General features: G+C 41.4%; 2 protein-coding genes across 3 annotated transcripts in view; one reads left to right on the top strand and one right to left on the bottom strand.

Annotated features, from left to right (window-relative positions):
* The window catches only part of dock2 (dedicator of cytokinesis 2), a 133006-nt gene extending 129131 nt beyond the window's left edge, over positions 1-3875 (bottom strand). The window contains exons 1-3 of the mRNA XM_080416413.1: positions 3715-3875; positions 934-1017; positions 556-596 (exon numbers count right to left, since the gene is read on the bottom strand). Coding sequence (XP_080272539.1) covers positions 556-596; positions 934-1017; positions 3715-3757 — 168 coding nt within the window. The 5' untranslated portion in view covers positions 3758-3875. The remainder of the gene's footprint in view (positions 1-555; positions 597-933; positions 1018-3714) is intronic.
* A 2151-nt stretch (positions 3876-6026) lies between these two features.
* hrh2a (histamine receptor H2a) lies at positions 6027-18634 on the top strand. 2 transcript variants are annotated; one of them, XM_080415753.1, is made up of 6 exons: positions 6027-6124; positions 11069-11143; positions 15101-16557; positions 16954-17125; positions 17614-17765; positions 18184-18634. In XM_080415753.1, the coding sequence occupies exons 3-5, from the start codon at positions 15555-15557 to the stop codon at positions 17621-17623; spliced, it is 1185 nt and encodes a 394-aa protein (XP_080271879.1). In that variant the 5' UTR covers positions 6027-6124; positions 11069-11143; positions 15101-15554; the 3' UTR covers positions 17624-17765; positions 18184-18634. The 2 variants fall into 2 exon arrangements, with proteins under 2 accessions (XP_080271879.1, XP_080271878.1); XM_080415752.1 differs by having other exon boundaries at positions 11069-11148.
* Positions 18635-19924: the final 1290 nt, after the last annotated feature.

Genomic DNA, 19924 nt, shown 5'->3' with positions numbered 1-19924 from the left:
CTAGAATAGAGTGGTCAGTCTGGCAAAATATATTTTCGCTCCCGTTTTAGGATTATTACGATCATTTCCGGGTCGCGCGGCCCAATTATTAGTTACGTTAATGTTTGGGCTGGGATGCTTTCCAGCAGGGGCCTCAGTGCGGCTGCAGAGTTCATGTGCAGCCCTGTTTCAGCCCAGCCCCCCCGGGCCGTTGACAAAACGGCCCGGGGGGTGGTGGGCCGGTTCGGACCAAAATGCCAGGGCTGAATTTTGGTCCCAGTCCGGCCCTGGTGACCACTCTAGTCTAGAGTGACCACTCTGGTCTATACCAGTGACCACTCTAGAGTGACCACTCTGGTCTATACCAGTGACCACTCTAGAGTGACCACTCTGGTCTATACCAGTGACCACTCTAGAGTGACCACTCTGGTCTATCTATACCAGTGACCACTCTAGTCTAGAGTGACCATTCTGTTCTATACGAGTGACCACTCTAGTCTAGAGTGACTAGAGTGACCACTCTGGTCGCTTGCTAGAGTGAGAGTGGCCATAATGTCCTGGTGTGTGCACCATTACCTGCTGAGCCTTATTCCTGGCCAAGTAGCCTTTGTACCATCCTGGAAGACAGAAACATGAGATATAGTAGCACATTAACAAACTAAAAGTGAACACAGTCAGTCTTATTTAGCATAAAATCTTAATCATAATCATAAAAAAGCTATTCATTTCCCCCAATGCATTCCATGTGGCATAGGTCAAATATATTCCTACATGAAAGATAGCCCACTGATTCTCAACATGGGGTCTGCTGTAGTCACAGAAATTATAATTGTATTAAATGGGGGTCTGTGGCCTAGCGCCTAATGCATAATTTGCATATCCTTGAAATTGACAAGGTTGAGAATCACTGAATTAACCTATATATATCTGTGTAATATTTCACACATTTCTCACCATCGCAGACTTCCTGGATGTGGACTGTGTCCCCGATCTCCAGAGAGAGCTGCTTCTCCCCATTTCCATTAAAATTCCATTTTACTGGAAGACAGATGGAAACAACCAAACGGATTGTCAAACACTTCAATTACAGATCAAGCATGAGAGGAAGGGCTTAAGGACACCTAAACACAGTTTACTCAAATTAATAACCAGTTGACAAAGTTATAATCTAGAGCTGAACAATTGGAAAAAACAGACATTGTAACATTTCTTTCCAATATGTATTGCACTTTTGCACACCTAGATTATTATGGTTTAAAAGCAGGTGCGTAGGCAAAAAGCAGTAGACAACATCAAATATATACATTTACAACTTTTAGTTAAGTTTAGTTTAGTTTATTAGAAAAGTCATAACACATATGACATTAAAGTCCAGGACTTATTTCCATTGTGGTCCTCATACACACAACAAATACGTCTCATAACATGACAGACATGAACAATGAACGATGTATGACTCAGTGCTAGGTGTGACTGCACGCCTGTTGTGCATCGAGCACACAGGATAAATGAGCCATCCCCACACACATTCAGGGGAAAGCCACTGTCTGGAGAGAACACTACATCTGCTCTCCCCTGTAGCCGTTTCCGTCTGAAGTGAAACCGTTTCCGTTTCAGTTATACTACAACAGCATAGCAAGCAGCAATGCTTGACTTTGTATCACACTGGACAAAAAATACTTCAAGAACTCTGCTGTTATCTATCCCTGGTTATGTCACAAGAACATAATTTCACCATAAAATGCAGCTTTTAACTTAAATAATGCACTTTAATCAGGTGTGTGTGTGGGTTGGGGGGGGGGTAATAAAAAGAAACTCATGCTCTTGAGTTTTATGCTGTTTTATTTTGGAATAAAAGATATATACTGTACATATAAAAAGCAAGTCATTCAAGACAAAGAATGATTGGGGTGATTTTTTTGGGGGGGGGGGCTATGACTCAACATGATACCTAATGCACTGTGCAGTGAACATGAGTGATGAGCCCAATTTACCTTACATTGCATCATTTGTTCATGTGGCAATTGCATGTATTTCATTAAAAATATATTTGTGTAGCTTTTATCACAAAATCAACACTCTCATGGACACATGTTCATGTAATTCTTTCACAAAAATATTTTGATATCTAATGGAAATGATAAATCCTGTCCTTTTAAATGTGATAGCATGTAGAGAATGTCAGCTTGTGATTGAGTCTTAATCTACACGTTCACATGTTGTAATGTACCTGTCATTTCTAATCTATTGAGCAGGCCTTATACTTGCTGCAGTGTTACCGTAATACACACAACGCAATCCTCACACTAACTTCCACCCCTCCATTTCCTGTGTTGTCAATCTAACCCAAAAGACACACAGCCTGTGTAACCTGCTACAATATTTAATATCAATCGATGCTTTCCTGCAATTTTACACTCATGGCCACTGTCAAACTCTGTGCCAAATACCAGGATATTAAATATTATATTTGTACATGTTTTCATGGTTGTTCTATCTTCAGTGCTGTGTTCTGCACTTTCTCCATGAGGTCAGCAAACCTCCGCCAGGAGAGATGTGTTTTAGAGGGCATAGTTATGAGTATGTCTGTGTTATGTCTGATAACAGACATGCTTAGGCTCGAAGGTTCTCATCTTACACACACTCAGACATAATTAGTTGCCTTGTCAAATTTACCATGTACTGTAGCCTCTACATGACCCGCAATGTACTGTACTCTATCATTTCAGCATCGACATTGCAATATACATGTGTGCAATAATGACACAAATGATCAATGCAAATGATGGCCAGGTGCTAAAGGTAAACTGATCCAGCCACAGTCAAAAAAAATCATGACTGATCTGGAAGATCAGATGTTTTAATGACGTCTTGGAAACTGGTCTTGCATGCACATTCAGGTGTCATGTTGAGTCAACCATGAGTATTGAACTTACTTACTTACATCCCCCTCTAAAATCACCCTAATCATTGCTAGAGAGATAAACTCTTTCCAAATGGAGCTATTGAAATGTAGATAAAGGATCTGAATATATCTGGTAAAAATATGTAATTCCTGCATTGTTTTTAAACATACTGAAACACACAAAACCAAACTTGTTGCAATGTCAATTTCTTCCAATATCATTCATACTACTGTATATGTTCGGTGAAAATCAATTATTCTCAGCAGTGAAGTTACCATACTCAATCTCTCACTGTCCAGCGGTTACATTTGTACATAACTGACAAGCATTCTCCTCCACTTCCTCTCGAGGCAGAGATTGATAATCTAAACACAATAAATCGGGCTGTGAGTCGCTGTTAGACACATGGTAGGAATGCAGAACATAACCATTTAAGCCATATCATTTCTGGGGTGTTCATATTGAAGACATATGTCAGTTAGGCAGCACCTGACCACATCCTGTGAAGGAGGAAGTGATAGTCCTAGCCTTGTGTGAGCATTAAAGATGGGTTCCCACACACACACACACACACACACACACACACACACACACACACACACACACACACACACACACACACACACACACACACACACACACACACACACACACACACACACACACACACACACACACACACGCTGCACAATAAGACTCTGTGTTGATTTATCCATTTGTAACTCAGAGAGCGAACAAATGTAACCAATTGGATCCAGGTCCATTTGGTTACATTTGAACAATTTCAACGAGTTAAACAAACAGGATGAGTGCAACTTACTGTACTTACCTACACCATACCGCTCTTTAATTGACTTGGTCCAAGGCGCCATTTGGTCCTATCCACGCTCTCAGAAATCATCCACTCTTTTGTTCCTTTCTGATGCTGTCCCCGTCTAACTCTTTCTTTATCACACTTTCTGTTTAGTCTCTAACTTCTGCTGTTGTGTTTTTTTTAAACAACATGAAAACAACAGGCTCCTCCTCTTCTCCTTTTTGTCTCTTCTGTCTCTCCCTTCTCTTCCTCCCTTCACGTTGCTAAGGGGAAGTGGGTGAGAAGAGCAGGGTGGAGGAGGCCTTCAAAGTGCACAGGCCAACTCAATGGTTGAGGTTGGTAAGCTCCAATTTTGTCTACTGAACACTGACTGAAATAAGTAACATTAAGTAAAATGTTTATCGTGTTACTTTTATCCTGTCTGTAAAGCACTTTGTAACTCTGTTTCGAAAAGCAAAAGTATTATTATTATTATTAATAACATAATAAGTAAGTAATTTATCAAAACCATTTATTCCATTACAAACTGCATCACTTTCTTGTTGCACCCAGATGATCGGTAGAATTAGTTACTTGTGTTAGTACACATTTGCATGAAATGAAACCGGAAGATTATTTAATCATAACCACTTCTACAGTTCATCTAAAGGATTTCATTTATATTGTCTACTACCGGTATGTTAAGGGGACAGGGGTCATAACACTTAACCTTGTTCCAAGAAGATAGATGTCATTACCTCACAAATCCTCAAGAGGGCGGTAAAGTTGTGTATTTATTGTCCAGCCATTCTAAATTGCCCTGTCTAATCTAATCAAGATAGGGCAGATCTTAAACAAGGGGCTGAGCTTGAAGGAGGGATGTGATTTGAATTCCCATAGAAAAAAAAATATTTTCTGCAGTGCTAATGGAATTTAAGACACCACTGCCAACAGCATTCCACATAATACCAGCTAAGAAGAATGATCCTTTCCTGCCCCGGCACTACCTAGCATGGGAACATTGGAGCCCACAAGCATCCCAAGCCAAAGAACACACAGCTATGGTCTCAGCTATGACAGACATCACATTTAGAGTCAAATGCCCACTGACCACGCAACTCAATCATCCCTCCTCACTTTGCATTTACATTATAAAGTGTCTTAGAAGCCTGTGTGGGCTGGGCATCTTGTGGTGCAGGACACTATAATGAAAATCTATCCATCTATCTATCTACACTATGATAAAAGTTGTTGTTATGTAAACGTGCGGAGGAGGAAAGTCGACCGAGAAAGGTACTTAGAACAAAGCATCATACAAGCACAAACACACACACCACAGCTTTCTATAATCCTTACACAGGTCAACGTGGCAGAAAGGAAACAGTATTCATTGATTTTACAGTGCATGTGTGCCTACAGGTGTGTGCGTCAGAGAAAGAGAGAGAGGGAGGCAGGGAGAGAGATATAGAGAGAGGGGGGAGAGAGAGAGATACCTTATCACTCAGTTCTATTAAGAACAAAACTGCAGCCTTGTCTTGTGACTCACAAGGAGAAAGGAGGGCGTTGCTTCCAGAAAGAAAGTAAGAAAGAAAGAAAGAACAGAACAGAACAGAGACTGAAAGAATCAAAGAAAGAAACAAAACAGGAAAATGTCAAAAGCAGAGACAAAAAGAGAAATGGACACACAGACAAAAAAAACTGAAGCTCAGACACAGCCGAAGACAGACAGGAAGAGAGAGATATGAAAAGACAAGGACAGAGCGGTGGTAATGAGTTATAGATCTCAGCATAAAGCCAAGAAGATGGATTGACGTTGGGAAGGAAGGAGAGGCATGCCTGCCCCAGGAGCCAGAGGCACATGAAAAATAGATAGCAAAGCAAAGTAAAAGGCATAGGGCCAGAAAGATAGATTTAGAATGTGTCTGACCCATCGGCCATTGACATCATTCAAGACCATCTGGTGCCAATTCTCAGCAATTCACCCAAACAGCCATTCTCCCTGAGTACCCTGTCTGAAAGAAGAGTGTGTCCGCATGCATGTACAATGTGTGTGCGTGCCTGCGTGCGTGCGTGCGTGCGTGCGTGCGTGCGTGCGTGCGTGCGTGCGTGCGTGCGTGCGTGCGTGCGTGCGTTGCCATGGAGTTGACACCTCTCCCGCCCGTGCAGAATGACAGAATGATATCATTAATACCAATTAGAAACTAGAGATGTTAGCCAGATATGAGAGAATAATATTTGAAGAAATAGATGCATGAAGACAGTGGGGAGGAACAACAGAGAGAGAGGTGTGTGCCTGACTCACTGGTGCTCCCTCCTATCGTTCCCACACAAACACACACACACAACACACACACACACACACACACACGCACTTACTGAGTAAGTGTGTGGCTCTGTAGTTTCAGGGAGCAGAGCAGAGTAGTAGACAGTCTTCAACAGCACAAAGGTGAGTTCATACAATATTCTTACAGTATGCTAGATGGACTACATTTGAAACATTATGTGACAAAGTCTACTGTATAAAATGGTAATTTATTTTTCAAATAGCAAATCATGTTCATCCCAGCTGAATGGAATTTATAGTTTATCTTTACCACCGTTCTGTATACACTGATTTTAACAGCAGAATAAAAAAATCTCTCTTCAGTATGATCAGGATTATTTTCTTTTTTCTTAGAGAGAGAGAGAGAGAGAGAGAGAGAGAGAGAGAGAGAGAGAGAGAGAGAGAGAGAGAGAGAGAGAGAGAGAGAGAGAGAGAGAGAGAGAGAGAGAGAGAGAGGCACTTTGAGGATACCATACTGTACAACATAATGTAGGTCATGGACTGGACTCAGTTTAACTGTGCAGCAATAGTGGTGTGTGGGTATGTGTATATAATGTACAATGACAAAGAGGTCGTTTAATCAGTCCTGTGAATGAGGAACTTAGATTGGGGGGTGTGTGTGTGTGTGTGTGTGTGTGTGTGTGTGTGTGTGTGTGTGTGTGTGTGTGTGTGTGTGTGTGCGAGTGTCAAGACGAAGGGATAGTTTATCTTTTACCAACTGCCATGACCAAATGTGTGTGTGTGTGTGTGTGTGTGTGTGTGTGTGTGTGTGTGTGTGTGTGTGTGTGTGTGTGTGTGTGTGTGTGTGTGTGTGTGTGTGTGTGTGTGTGTGTGTGTGTGTGTGCGTGCGCGTGCGCGTGCGCGTGTGTGTGTGTGTGTGTGCATACACACACAGTATTCATATGCAAACTTACGGAGATAGGTACATTACAGGTGCATATAAGGTGGTTTCATTACAAACAAAGCATACTGGCTATAAAGTTAAGGAATGTTTACCTTTCCCACATTAAGAACAAAACAACCATGTAACCATCATGTTGCTCAGAAAATCTGATCTACATCACATATTTTACCAACATAACCTCTATTTTGACAGCAACTGCTACCCAGCTACTGTAATTGACAAAAAAAAAGCTGATTGACAAAATCTTGTCAATCTACTGATTGACAAAAATCATATTAACCCATTCTACTGTGTATTACTGTGTAAGGATATATTCATATAATTGGTCCACACTATTGCTCATTATGAGATTATGAGATGTACCATTTCTGTCTACTCACTCTGTGTCTCAGAGGAGGGCTGTTGACAGTTCAGAAACCTGCCTACCAGTGACATCATCGGTAGGCAGGTTTGGTAATTATTTCAAAAATTTCAAACTTTGTTTTGTTTTTTTATGCAAGAATAATGGCTTATCAAAGTCATATTGACCAATTACCGTACATGAAGATAAGGTTGAAAATAGGTGAAGAGCTCCTTTAAGTGATTCTAGGGAGATGCATATCAGCTGCAGCAGACATGGTTCTGTAACAAAGTGTATAGAGGATGTGGTTGACGGTCATGATTTGGTCACCATCTGTGTTGCTGAGGACCTGAGAACTCTGTGGTTAAGTCACTCTGCTGACTTACATCGCCCTGCAGAGGCGAGTGATGATGGGAATGTTCAAAGGGTGCTTCCGGTCTCTTCTCAGGTTAGCTATAGCGCTGTACAGAACCATTAACAGAATGTGTGTATATGTACGGCTAGGCAATTACCCCAAAATATATCGAAACCAATATTTAGAACCAATAACCAAGTTAATCTAGCTCAGGTACAGTAGGTTAATCAAATAATCGAGAAGCAGGGTACTTTTTTTTTTCCTTTAAAAAAAAAGATTATATATCAACAAATCGATCCGGGGGGAAAATCCTAATATATTTCTTATCATTAGTCTGATTAACCACCATTATACTGTACTTTGTTGTACAATAGCGGCGTAATAGTGAAAATAGCCTATCTACAAGCTCAGAACACATGTGAGCTTGTAGATCTGCTAGTTTCACTGTAATTTCTTTTAAATAATTGTTCATTAATTGTAATCGGGGCAAAAGTTGTAAATAATCATGATAATGATTTGAAGTCATAGGTCCAGCCCTATGTGTCAGTGCATGACCATGTCTAATTAGTTAATCGTTGATTAAGCGGAAGCATTCTATGCGGAAACTACAGTGTTGACATAAAATAGGAGTGGCATGGTGACTGCCATAATGAGGGCAATCTGCAATTCCCCTGTGGCTCAGTTTGTATCACCAGGGGTGGAAAGAGTACTAGAATATCCTACTCAAGTAGAAGTATCACTACTTGGCTTGAATGTTACTGAAGTAGAAGTAAGATTACTTATGTTGAACACTACTCAAATAAAAGTACAATAGTAGCTCTTTCGAACATTAAACTGAGTAACAGGCCAGTGTGGACACTGCACAGCCTTCTTCTTTATCTTCTTTTTTTCTGTTTAACAAGACAAAACATGATAATGCGCGTGCACACACACACACACACACACACACACACACACACACACACACACACACACACACACACACACACACACACACACACACACACACACACACACACACACACACACACACACACACACACACACACACCCCCCCCCCCCCCCCAGTTTGGTAATGCATTCGATTCAAATGTCCAAAGTCCCCAAAGTAAGTAATTAAAGCTGCTGTAAAGTTATAATTTTAGGTTAAAACAAAACAATTATTTTCTTCATCACTTCCTATTTCACTTGTTTATCCTGTATGAGTTATTTTTCCTGATTGGATGAAATTGGTATCCCGACCCATTTTTTTTTTACTAAAGAGTTGCAGAGTTGGGGAGATCCATTACTGAAAAACACTCTATAGCAATGATTGCTATAATATAGAGCTATTTAACACTTATCTAAAAAATAATATTACTTACAGCATCTTTAAATACATTATACAGTATACTGTGTGCACAGTGTAAGCATATGCACATGCACACAGACACATACACACATACAGTACACACATTTATATAAAATTGGTCAATAGAAGATTGGAAAAATGTTGCCTGGTTTGATACATTCTCCGGGCGAGGTGACATCATATGTTTAAACGTTTTCAGCAACTCACACACCTCTCCCTAAAACATTCCAGACAACCCTTCTTTTCATGTCAGCTACACTACCTCCCACGATTCCCAGTACTGCTCCGTAATCTGTAAGCTTTCAGAAAACATGCACAACTACGGACAAAATGAAGGCATTGTACTGTGTGTGTGTATGTGTATGTATGTAATTGATCATACCGTATTCTCACTGCAGGAGCTTAATACTAATATTACTTCTTGCTCACTGGGGAAGTTAGGAGACAGTGGGAAACTGACCTTGGAGAGGAAGGCTAAAAGAGGATGGGCACTTGCAGCAGCACTTGACCTCACATACTCCCTCTCCATGTGCCATACATGGTCGGATACAACTTAAGGTTGTTTTAAGGGTCAATTTAACTAATACCAAGTTAACCTAAATCTATCCTAATATACGTTAGACCCTTCTTGTCCCTGCTGTAAAGCCCAATCAGTAGACCATGTAGGACTACATGTTTTAGTCCTGCCCAAAACGTGCTAAATTTTGATCGGAGATGTTTCAAACAGACATTACTCCCTATACGTGCTCTAATTGGAATTATATCAGAAACTTGTTCTACATAAGGCAAAGCATATGTAAAAAAATACATTTACCTCTTTGCTTGCTATTATCCTCCTCTTTTAGAAGTGATATTCATTCACCACACATCTTTGAGACTGTCCTTTTGAAATTTTATATGATCGATCTGTAGTATGGAAATCTAACTATAAATTACACAAATCTCTACATGTGCGTGCGTGTGAGTGTGTGTATCTGTCGTTCGTGTATCAAGAACCGTTCGACCGCTCGACTTCAAACTCGGTATGTGTATCACAAGGACCCAGGGAGTGCGGTGTCTAGTGGCAAGTCGGTCGGATAGGCAGTTGCCCAGAACCGCCGATCCAACCTTGAACCAATATGCCCATTTATAAGCATATATGGTGATATATGATGATATATATCAGGTTGTCCAAAACCGGTTGCCCCTATATGGGCATACTGATGACATTAGGGATCTCCATAATGGGCATAAAAGGGACAAGGACAGACAGATACAGAGATTTCCATAGTATATGAGCATAAAGGCTACTACAGATTACTACAGACTGGCAGTCGAATGAAGTCGGGAGATCAGTCGGTTGGAAGGTGTGAAGAAAAGTTGCTGAATGCACCTGCAGCCGACACCGACTGCTATGGTGCTAAAAATAACCTATGGCTTGACGTCTTTTTCAACAACAAGCCCGCTGCTATCCGACGGTCGAAAGCTGACCGAGCCGGTTTTCCTAGAACTTGCGACCCGACGCGACCCACCGCCCATTCAACAGCAGATTTTCGGCAACAGACGCTTTCTAACACTTACCGCCACCGACGTCGGTGCAGTGGAGAGCTACCTTACAAGGTAGACGGGTAGACAGATACAGAGATCTCCCTACATGGGCATAAAAGGGGCACAGATAGACAGATACAACCGGTACTTTGACAATGGGTACGAGTATTGCATAATTGGGTGGGGGCCGTGAGCATGCATTCCCAACTTGCATCGTTCCCGAGTAGGCCGGTTCCCAACGGGCACCGGTCTAGTATAATTACAAATATTCCTAACGGTTTTCTGTGTTCATTGAACACTGTAGGCACATTCTTCCATTATGGTTTGGGAGTGTCTGGAGATTGCTGTGTTTTGGTAGATGGTTGCTTCCAATTTCTCTTTAATGTTGTCTGTAAGTATCTCACTTCTACTGTTCTAATTGTTAATGATCGATTTTCCACCTACTACATCACAGACTTATTAAGAAATTTGTTTTGTTTGCTGGCCTTACAGCAGCTAAGAAAATGATTGCCACTCACAGGAAGCAATCACTATTTCCATTTAATTCAATGGGTTCTCAGTCTTCTGAACATTGTTTCATTGTTCTACAGCCCCTATCCAAGGCGCCATGGAGGCCAACATGAATTCATGGATATCCATCTCTGTTGATCTTAAGAATCTTTTGAGTTGAGTGAGTATTGTTTTAATTTCTTAACTTGTAACTTGATTGTGTGTGTGTGTGTGTGTGTGTGGGGGGGGGGGGGGGACTGTCATTCATTTAATTTGACGCCTATTTTATTTTTTTTATAATGCACCTACTTGGTTGAATAGGGCCGCATGTATTGTCGGGGTGCTGGATGTAGATTTGGACCTATTCTTTCATGTCTTGCTCAGCCAGTAGTACATTCATATGCATAATAAAGACATCTCAAAATGAGCACATGGGGGTATTTGGAAATTCTCACAAAAGAGTGGAGCTACAAATAACCGTATTACTCATGTCAGAGCTTAGACTGTCTCTAGGATAGAGACTACCCAAATTGGGCTATTTTTACAAACCATTTAGTGAATTATAGAAGGGCTTGCTGGAATACATTGAAGCACATCCAGATTCCAGACCATTTGCATCCTACTGCCATTGAAAGACAGACAGCAAGTAAAGGAAGCTGTCTAGGAGAAAGGTCTTCTGGGATCTGTCCTAAGGTTATTAAAGTTCATCACTTCCTACATTTCCTGTGTGTGTGTGTGTGTGTGTGTGTGTGTGTGTGTGTGTGTGTGTGTGTGTGTGTGTGTGTGTGTGTGTGTGTGTGTGTGTGTGTGTGTGTGTGTGTGTGTGTATTCATATGCAAACATACTTAGGTAGGTATTACAGTTGCCACACATGTATCCTGGGATACAAGAACAGTTGTTACTACAGCAATAAATAATAATAATAATAATAATAATGATTATAATATATTTGTAGAGCACTTTTAATACAGAGTTACAGAGCGTTTAACATGAACGACAGACTACAGCAAGAGTTGATTAATGAAAATAGTTGAAATAATCAAACATACAGAAATAAAAGGGTTGTATTTGTGTGTCAGTATACTTGGCCTTGAATGCAAAAAAACTAAAAACCATCCACATTACCAGGGATTTGATATAATGATATTCTGACTGCTGCACAGATATGGCACGCTTCTACATACTAAAGTAAACAGAGCACTCAAATACTAATCCATTACACTCCTCAAAGTCCGTTACAAATAAAGGACTACTAGTAAAAAACATTAGGAATCGAGAGCTCATCCCGTTAAGCACAACAAACTCTCACTCTCTGTCTGCATGAATCAGGCTGGGTGGGTTTGTGCCGATAAAGTGCAGATCTACTGGATTTGGTTTCATTCTCACACTTAAGGAGTATCAGAGGGCCAAAAGCATGTTTCCTCCCACTCTCAGGCCAAGATTAATAGAGTTTTACCAAGAATACCGGCTTATGATGTTTATGTAAAAATAAACACAGGAAACGAATATGATTACACTCTCACACACCAACACTGAGACAGGAACACAAATGCATGTAGACAGCAAAAGGCAAGCTACGTGCATGTGCACCTATTAACACAGCCAAACACGCATGCATTCTCTCTCTCTCTCTCTCTCTCTCTCTCTCTCTGGTCCCAGGAAAGCAACCAAGATTCTCTTTGTGGTATTGCTACTGGCGACCCTGTAAAACATCTCCATATCTGGTTAGCCCTCACAGACTACTCTTGGCCTCAACCCAAACGACTTCCCTGTGTGTGTGTGTGTGTGTGTGTGTGTGTGTGTGTGTGTGTGTGTGTGTGTGTGTGTGTGTGTGTGTGTGTGTGTGTGTGTGTGTGTGTGTGTGTGTGTGTGTGTGTGTGTGTGTGTGTGTGTGTGTGTGTGTGTGTGTGTGTGGTTGTGTGTGTGTGGTTTGTCCGTTCGTTCAATCCTAAGTGGCTGGCTGGGAGTGGATTGTCTGCATGCAACCAGAGGGTTCCATCTGTGTGGCTCTGTCAAATAAGAAAAGTGAGACGTTGTGCGTAGGAGGGCTTCACTTCGTACGTTAGTGGCTGTGATAGCAGTATTTGCTCTAGATGAACTTCAAAGCAGTGGTCCCGTAATGTAGGCTAATAAGGCCTGCGACATAAATGTGTCATGGGGGAGCAAAATGTGGAAAATTTGACACGTTGAAGATTAGAGACGGTGATCTGCATTCAGGACAAATTATGTTTTGTACTGTGGCATCCATTCCATTCACGCTCTCATCTCATCCCCCTTATCTGTTGTTTTCCTACTGTATAAAGACACTGTCCAATCCTCTATCTGTCTATCATTTCTGTTTAAACACCCTCCCTCTCTATCTGTCTGTCTTTTTTTTTCCTCTCTAAGGTGATAAGTGGGTGGCTATAAACCATATCTGGCAAATGTCCCACTGTCCATTACAGTGTTGGAAAAACAGACGAGCAAACAATACCCACCACCCACTGACGCAAATACATGCTCACACACTTGTACATTAAAGTGCACGTGAACATGCACAACCACACTTCACACTCTTATCGCTTATCCTCATTCCACCATGCACACATTAACAGCTCTACTGTACCCAGTACCACGTGCCATTAATGAATAGGTTCTCTGAGGACAAGTCATCTTCTATGCCGTCAATCAGTTCGAAACCTAGCATTAAGAAAATCTCAACAATGCCCATAGGAGAATCATCAAATCCACTCCATTTGTTAAGTGAATGCGATGGTAACATCAGAGCTTTGACAATTTGTAAATTTGTACTGTATTTAAAGGCATTTTCTCTATGATGCATTACATTAGGTGCAGTTTCTTCTTACGTGTTGTGCTCAACATCTTTGTTATTATACTGTAGGTTTCCCCAGCAAACTCAAGCCTGTGATATATGACTTAGGATTTCCAATGACAACTGTACACACAAGAATCCCACAGGACTTTTACATGCAAGTATAATTGAAAATTCTGTGCGTGTTGTCACACTTAAAACGGTTTAGTCCAACACCACATAATGCGTCTCAGCCACATGGTCTAATACGGTGGGAGAGCGACACAACCAAGCTACAGCTGGCGCTCTGCACAGTTGCACGTCTTGTCCTCTGCTGTACAAATAATCTGCCAACTTGGTTTATAGCTTTATTGTAGTTTGATTGGAATTCCCCATTAGCTCACACTCTAATGACAGCTTGTCTTCTCAGAGCCAAAACTCGCACTGTTATGGATGTGATAGAATATATTAGGACCACTTTGCATTCACCATGAATGCCTGTCCTAACATAAGTGTATCCTAATTAATCAGACAAATACATCTGTTAAAACCTGTCATGACATATTGCATTCTTTATATACATGCATCAGACACACATCCATTAAACCAGCCCTGACAAACGGGTAATTGTAGCTATAGCTCTAGTCTGCACAGCCTGACAACATCATGAGCCATTGTACAATACAAGCCAAATGCAATTTTAAATACACAACAAATATACAGATTCACAAAATATGAATGCCTATTCCCTTTAATTATTTTCATATTTAGGCTGGTACTTGATTCTCTTTCCCTTACAATTGTTAGTAGTTTGTAGTTCCGGCTATATATTATAAAAGTGGTCAACTGCCTGAAACAGTGCTCAACTGGAAACACACACACACACACACACACACACACACACACACACACACACAGACACAGACACAGACACACACAGACACACACAGACACACACACACACACAGACACAGACACACACACACACACACACACACAAAGTCTAAGTTCCTCATTCACACACAGGAAATGTGTATTGTGATGTTGAACCGTTCATGTACTCTAATTTGAATGAAAGCAAACAGTTAATCAACAGCCACAATATCACAATGTCCCTGATTCCATTCCAACTACAGTCTTGTGTTGCACGTTTCCCCCTACCTGCCCTCAATTTCCTGTGTCCTATCTAAATAAGCAAACAAAACCTACTAAGATATAATTGCAATTAAAAATAAATACAATTCCAGCGTCCAGAATAATTGAGTCTCCTTAAGCTCCAGTGTAGTAATGACCAATTTCACACAATGAAATAATGTATGTTGTTACCCCCTTTGTCCACTAGGTGACACCACATCCATAGAAGATGGTGTTGAAGCCAGATGATGGAAAGGATGGCCTACTATGAATCAGCTCCATATTCAGCAATCCCACAGACTACCGCCACAGATACTTCAACAACCAAGTGCTATGCTGATGTGCTACTTGAGCATGGCTTTGTAGCAGCATTTTCCGACACATGATCACATAACCAAATCCTTTCAAGACTTCCTCAATGAAACCAGTCATGAAAGTTTACTGTTATCCTGGTCAAGAAACAAAATCACTGAGAACTGATCTCAGAAGGATTTGCACCAACAGAGCTAGCTGAAAACACTTCCTGGTATTATATATTTATACAGTATATAGCTACTTGTTCAAGGGAAGCACCTGTTCAAGGCAAGCACCAATGACAATGTCATAGTGACTGCAGTCTGGTGACGATGCCGTCAGGCCGACTCCAGTGACTCCTGTCAACAATGCTATTTAAGGTGCTGCTGGGGATATCCCTGTCCCTCCTGATTATTCTGACCATCAGTGGTAACGTGTTGGTGTGTTTGGCCGTCTGTGCCTCACGACGCCTGCGCTGTCTCACCAACTGCTTCATCGTGTCACTGGCGGTCACAGACCTGCTGCTGGGCATGCTGGTCTTGCCCTTCTCTGCCCTCATGCTGCTCAGAGAAGACTGGCCGCTCGGCCCTGTCTTCTGTAACCTCTACATCTCCCTGGATGTCATGCTGTGCACTGCATCCATCCTCACCCTGCTCGCCATCAGCGTGGACCGCTACATGGCCGTGACCAGGCCCCTCAGGTACAAATCCCTGGTGCTGCCGTGGCGAGTTGCCGTGGCAATGGTGTGCGTGTGGACGGTGGCTTTAGGGGTTTCTTTCCTGCCCATCCACCTGGGATGGAACACCCCAGATGGCATGGTTCAGAACTACAACTACAAGAACAAAACGAGGGATTGCCGATTTGAACTAAACAGGCCGTACGTTATCACTGACTCACTCCTCACCTTCTACCTACCTCTGGTGGCTATGTGCTGGACCTACCACCGCATTCTTCGCATCGCACGGGCACAGGCTAAGCGCATTATCAACTCCAGGCCCACCAGCAACACTGCCAACTTCAACCGCAGATTCAGCACGGTCACCACGACCACGATCGTTTCCACGATCACATCGGTGGCCCTGAGAGAGCATAAAGCTACGGTAACATTGGCGGCAGTGATCGGGGCATTTGTTGTGTGCTGGCTACCCTATTTCATCCACTTCACAGTGATGGGGGTGATGGAGGATTCGTCACCAGGGATAGAGTATTATGTGGTGTTGTGGCTGGGTTACGCCAACTCAGCCCTCAACCCCATTCTCTATGCAGCACTCAACAGGGACTTCAGGTCGGCCTATGCGTACCTGCTGAGATGTCGATGCCCTAGCCACAATGGGGGAAGGAGCCAACCGCCGTCTCCAGTGGTAAACACAGGTACAGTAAATAATATGTAGGAGGGTTTTTGATTGAACAGTGAATGGCATCAGACCCTTCTCACAGCAGATATTTTGACGGGTAAACAAAGCCGAAGGTAAACATTAATTGTGGATGTGCATACTGGCACACAGAAACGCCTACGTAAATAGAACGCATCTATAATTAAAGTTATTACCTTCAGGTGCGTTTACCTATCCTGTCAAAAAGAGTCTATAACTTAGGATCTGTGTATCCGCTCTTTAGTCCAAGAATCAGCTAAGCTTCATCCAAAAGGAGAATAATTATTCTCAAATAACCTTTTGGATCTCTATGAGCAGAATGTATAATGTAGCAAACTTATATTATGTCATTTTAAGAATTAAACTTTGAATTTCTGTCTTATTCGCGTCTCAGCCGGTCACCAGCTGACAGAGGCGACATTGCTGTGTGGCCACACACCCACCCTCTGTAGGGCAGGCCTGGAGGAGGAAGACTTTATGCTACAGGAGATAAACAGCACTATAGCCCCGACCACTGTCCAGCTTTCAAATGGCACCACTGGCAGAGATGTCAATGGCAATGAGAGGTAAATTCACAAGGACCACCTACCTGTTCACTCACTCATTCACACTCACATTCACAGTTATATACCGCATAGTCTCGCGTGGCCAGACTGTTGCCTCCCACAATTTTCAAATGTTTCCGGTCATACAGTCTGGGACTCGGAAGCTCTGATAATGATTAGAATATAAACCGGATGTGAAGCTTCCTCCCCACTTTCGTTTCGTCTTTACAGTCGCGCAAATTTATCCGACTATAAATCAAAATCATTTAAGTATATTTAGCTTGCTGCTTAGCAGAAATGGAAATTAAAAAAGAAAATGTAAAGATATTTTAAAATATATTTTCGTGAACGGAAGTGCCAGTTTCCTCAATCGGATTTCGGGAGTTGTAGTTCCAGACTCTATATAGCATTCGGAGATTGTGGAATAGTTGTCTGGCTACGCGAGACTATATACCGCATAATGTGTATGTTACCCTTCTCATTCCTGTCCTTCTTGTTTATAAGAGCAGATCATATTGAGTCTGCTGGTGAGGTGGCTATGCCGTGTACCTTACCGTACCAGCCCTGAATGCTCTCTGGTCACACTGACAAACAGACAGGTCTCCAGACAAACAGTTCTACAGCAGCTCCCAATTATGTAGGCCATCTCGTGTTTTAACAGGTACTGTAATAAACACCCACTGAATAACCTGATAAACATACATAATAAATTGAGGGCATCCTACACACACACGACTCACCCCTGTATCTCCCCTGCATCCCTGAGTCTCCCCAGCTCACCTGTTTCCAACCAGACATAATTTAGGTTTATGTCTGCTTTCAACACACAAACGTATATATAACTCCTACTGCAGTTAGTTGTCCTGTTGAGTTCTGATTTATTTGTGAATTTGGACCAGATGTGTCAACAGGACTTTTAGCTTGTCTGAATAGCTAAGCCTGAGGCAAAGTAGCTTATTGTTTCTATAAAGTACAACATACAGAAGTTACACAATGATATATCCTGCACTATATTTCAGATTCAAAATGCTAATGAAGAGATATTTTAATCCTCTCTCTGTCTCTTCTGTGTCACTCAGCAATGGTGTCATCCATAATGCAATGAACTACATGAGTGGAGCAGGACTCCAACACATCATCATCAAAAAGAACCATACACAGTCCACCTCTATCCAACCTGGAGTGAATGAAGGATGGGAAGGCCATTGACCTTGGCCCTACAACTAAAGACATTGCCATTTGCACAGACCTAATGTTAACCTGCTGAAACATTAAACAGAATTTGTCATGAGCTCAAACCAATAAAAAAATATATCTTAGGAGCTATATAGTCTTGTAATACTGACTCAGAGTGCACCCCAGTGGATGCAATCGTAATTGCAACCTGGACAAGATAGATTTAAGGGAGATTGAACATTTTGTTTTACCTAAGCGAAGGTTATTCCTATTACATACTGAAAGTGTTATTTGTGGCATTTTATTATGACATAACCCTGACAATTCTACCTGAGGAGCCTTATGTCCTTCAAAGTGTGCAACAGGATGCTGCAGATGTTCTTATTGTTCTTCCAGTCTGTGATATGACGATCATTTAAAAAAGATCATTTATCAGCTTCAATGTTTGTGTTTCAGTTCCAATTTTATCTGCTCAATGTTTTTGTTCCATCACCAAACAATACCAGTTTCACTTGTTTACGCTGTATCCTGTCCTTGTCAAATTGGTAGAATCGAAGAGCTGGAGAGACAAACCTTCTATGATTGATATCATATTATAGCTATTTAATAATTATTTTAACAAAAAGGTCGTAGAAATAAGAGAAGTAACAAACTAATAGCCTAATTATAAAACCATGCATTAAACTTTGATTCCACATAGTCTATCAAATACAAATTGCATATAAGCATATAAACACCCAATCAAAGTGATAATTTCTCAGTCCCTTTGACCTCTGTGGGCCTGTGAATCAATCAATATTATGACACATCGCAACGCATTGATTCAGCACCATGGACAACAACATATAATGCCAATTATCAAAATGAAACTCGCCAACATGTGTAGGCTATATAAACACAAATCTTTAGGTTATATCAGTTAGGTGGCCACAATGTGAACACTAGAACAATAATGTCCAATTTCAAACCTGCACCATTAGAAAATGCTACTAGAAAGCAATAAATAGGCTAGAGCATTTTCTTACCTTTCAGAAGTTCCCCAAATGGCCACCACTATCTCCTTGACAAAGAGAGAATCTTTTGTATGTGCCTGAGCAACACACCACAACCTATTAAATATATGTTTTAGATATAAGTAAACACTTCAGCATTTTATTTTGGATGTCAAATGCAGGTACACTAAACAGAGTTTACGGTAGAGAAGTAGTTTTCTGGATTTATCCTGCACAGTATGCTGATACTTTAACCTAGAGCCTCAAATGTGTGACAACCAGTGGATGTCTTTTCAATACCTTGTCATTTTCAAGTTCATATAGTCCAGGACCAGGAGATGATGTAGATCAGGGGTCTTCAACGTTTTCCAGGCTAAGGACCCCTTAGCTGAGAGAGAGACATATTATATAAAGTGTGTTGCAGATTAAACGTTTTCATAGATTTCATAGATAGCTTCATAGACTTGTCTGACAGCACTATCATCAGTGTTTCACCACCCACTCTGTATTTAGTCTGCTCCTTTTCTCTCTATACACTAAACCTCCTCACCTGAGCTTGTAGATCGGCTATTTTGGGCTAAAGTTCTCCTCAGAATAGGGATGCTATCAAGTGGTTAATGTACAAAAATTATCCTATCACACAAAGATGTGG

Source organism: Gymnoscopelus braueri (assembly GCF_963280865.1).
Source record: "Gymnoscopelus braueri genome assembly, chromosome: 20".
Lineage (NCBI taxonomy): Eukaryota > Metazoa > Chordata > Actinopteri > Myctophiformes > Myctophidae > Gymnoscopelus > Gymnoscopelus braueri.
The sequence above is the reverse complement of the archived record's forward strand: the minus strand, read 5'-3'. Positions and strand labels throughout refer to the sequence as shown.

Excerpts from the sequence above, each read along its gene's own strand:
- hrh2a (XM_080415753.1), top strand. The coding sequence starts at position 15,555 with ATGCTATTTAAGGTGCTGCTGGGGATATCCCTGTCCCTCCTGATTATT. Across the intron at positions 16,558-16,953 it reads GTCTCCAGTGGTAAACACAG|CCGGTCACCAGCTGACAGAG; the intron begins GTACAGTAAATA and ends TTCGCGTCTCAG.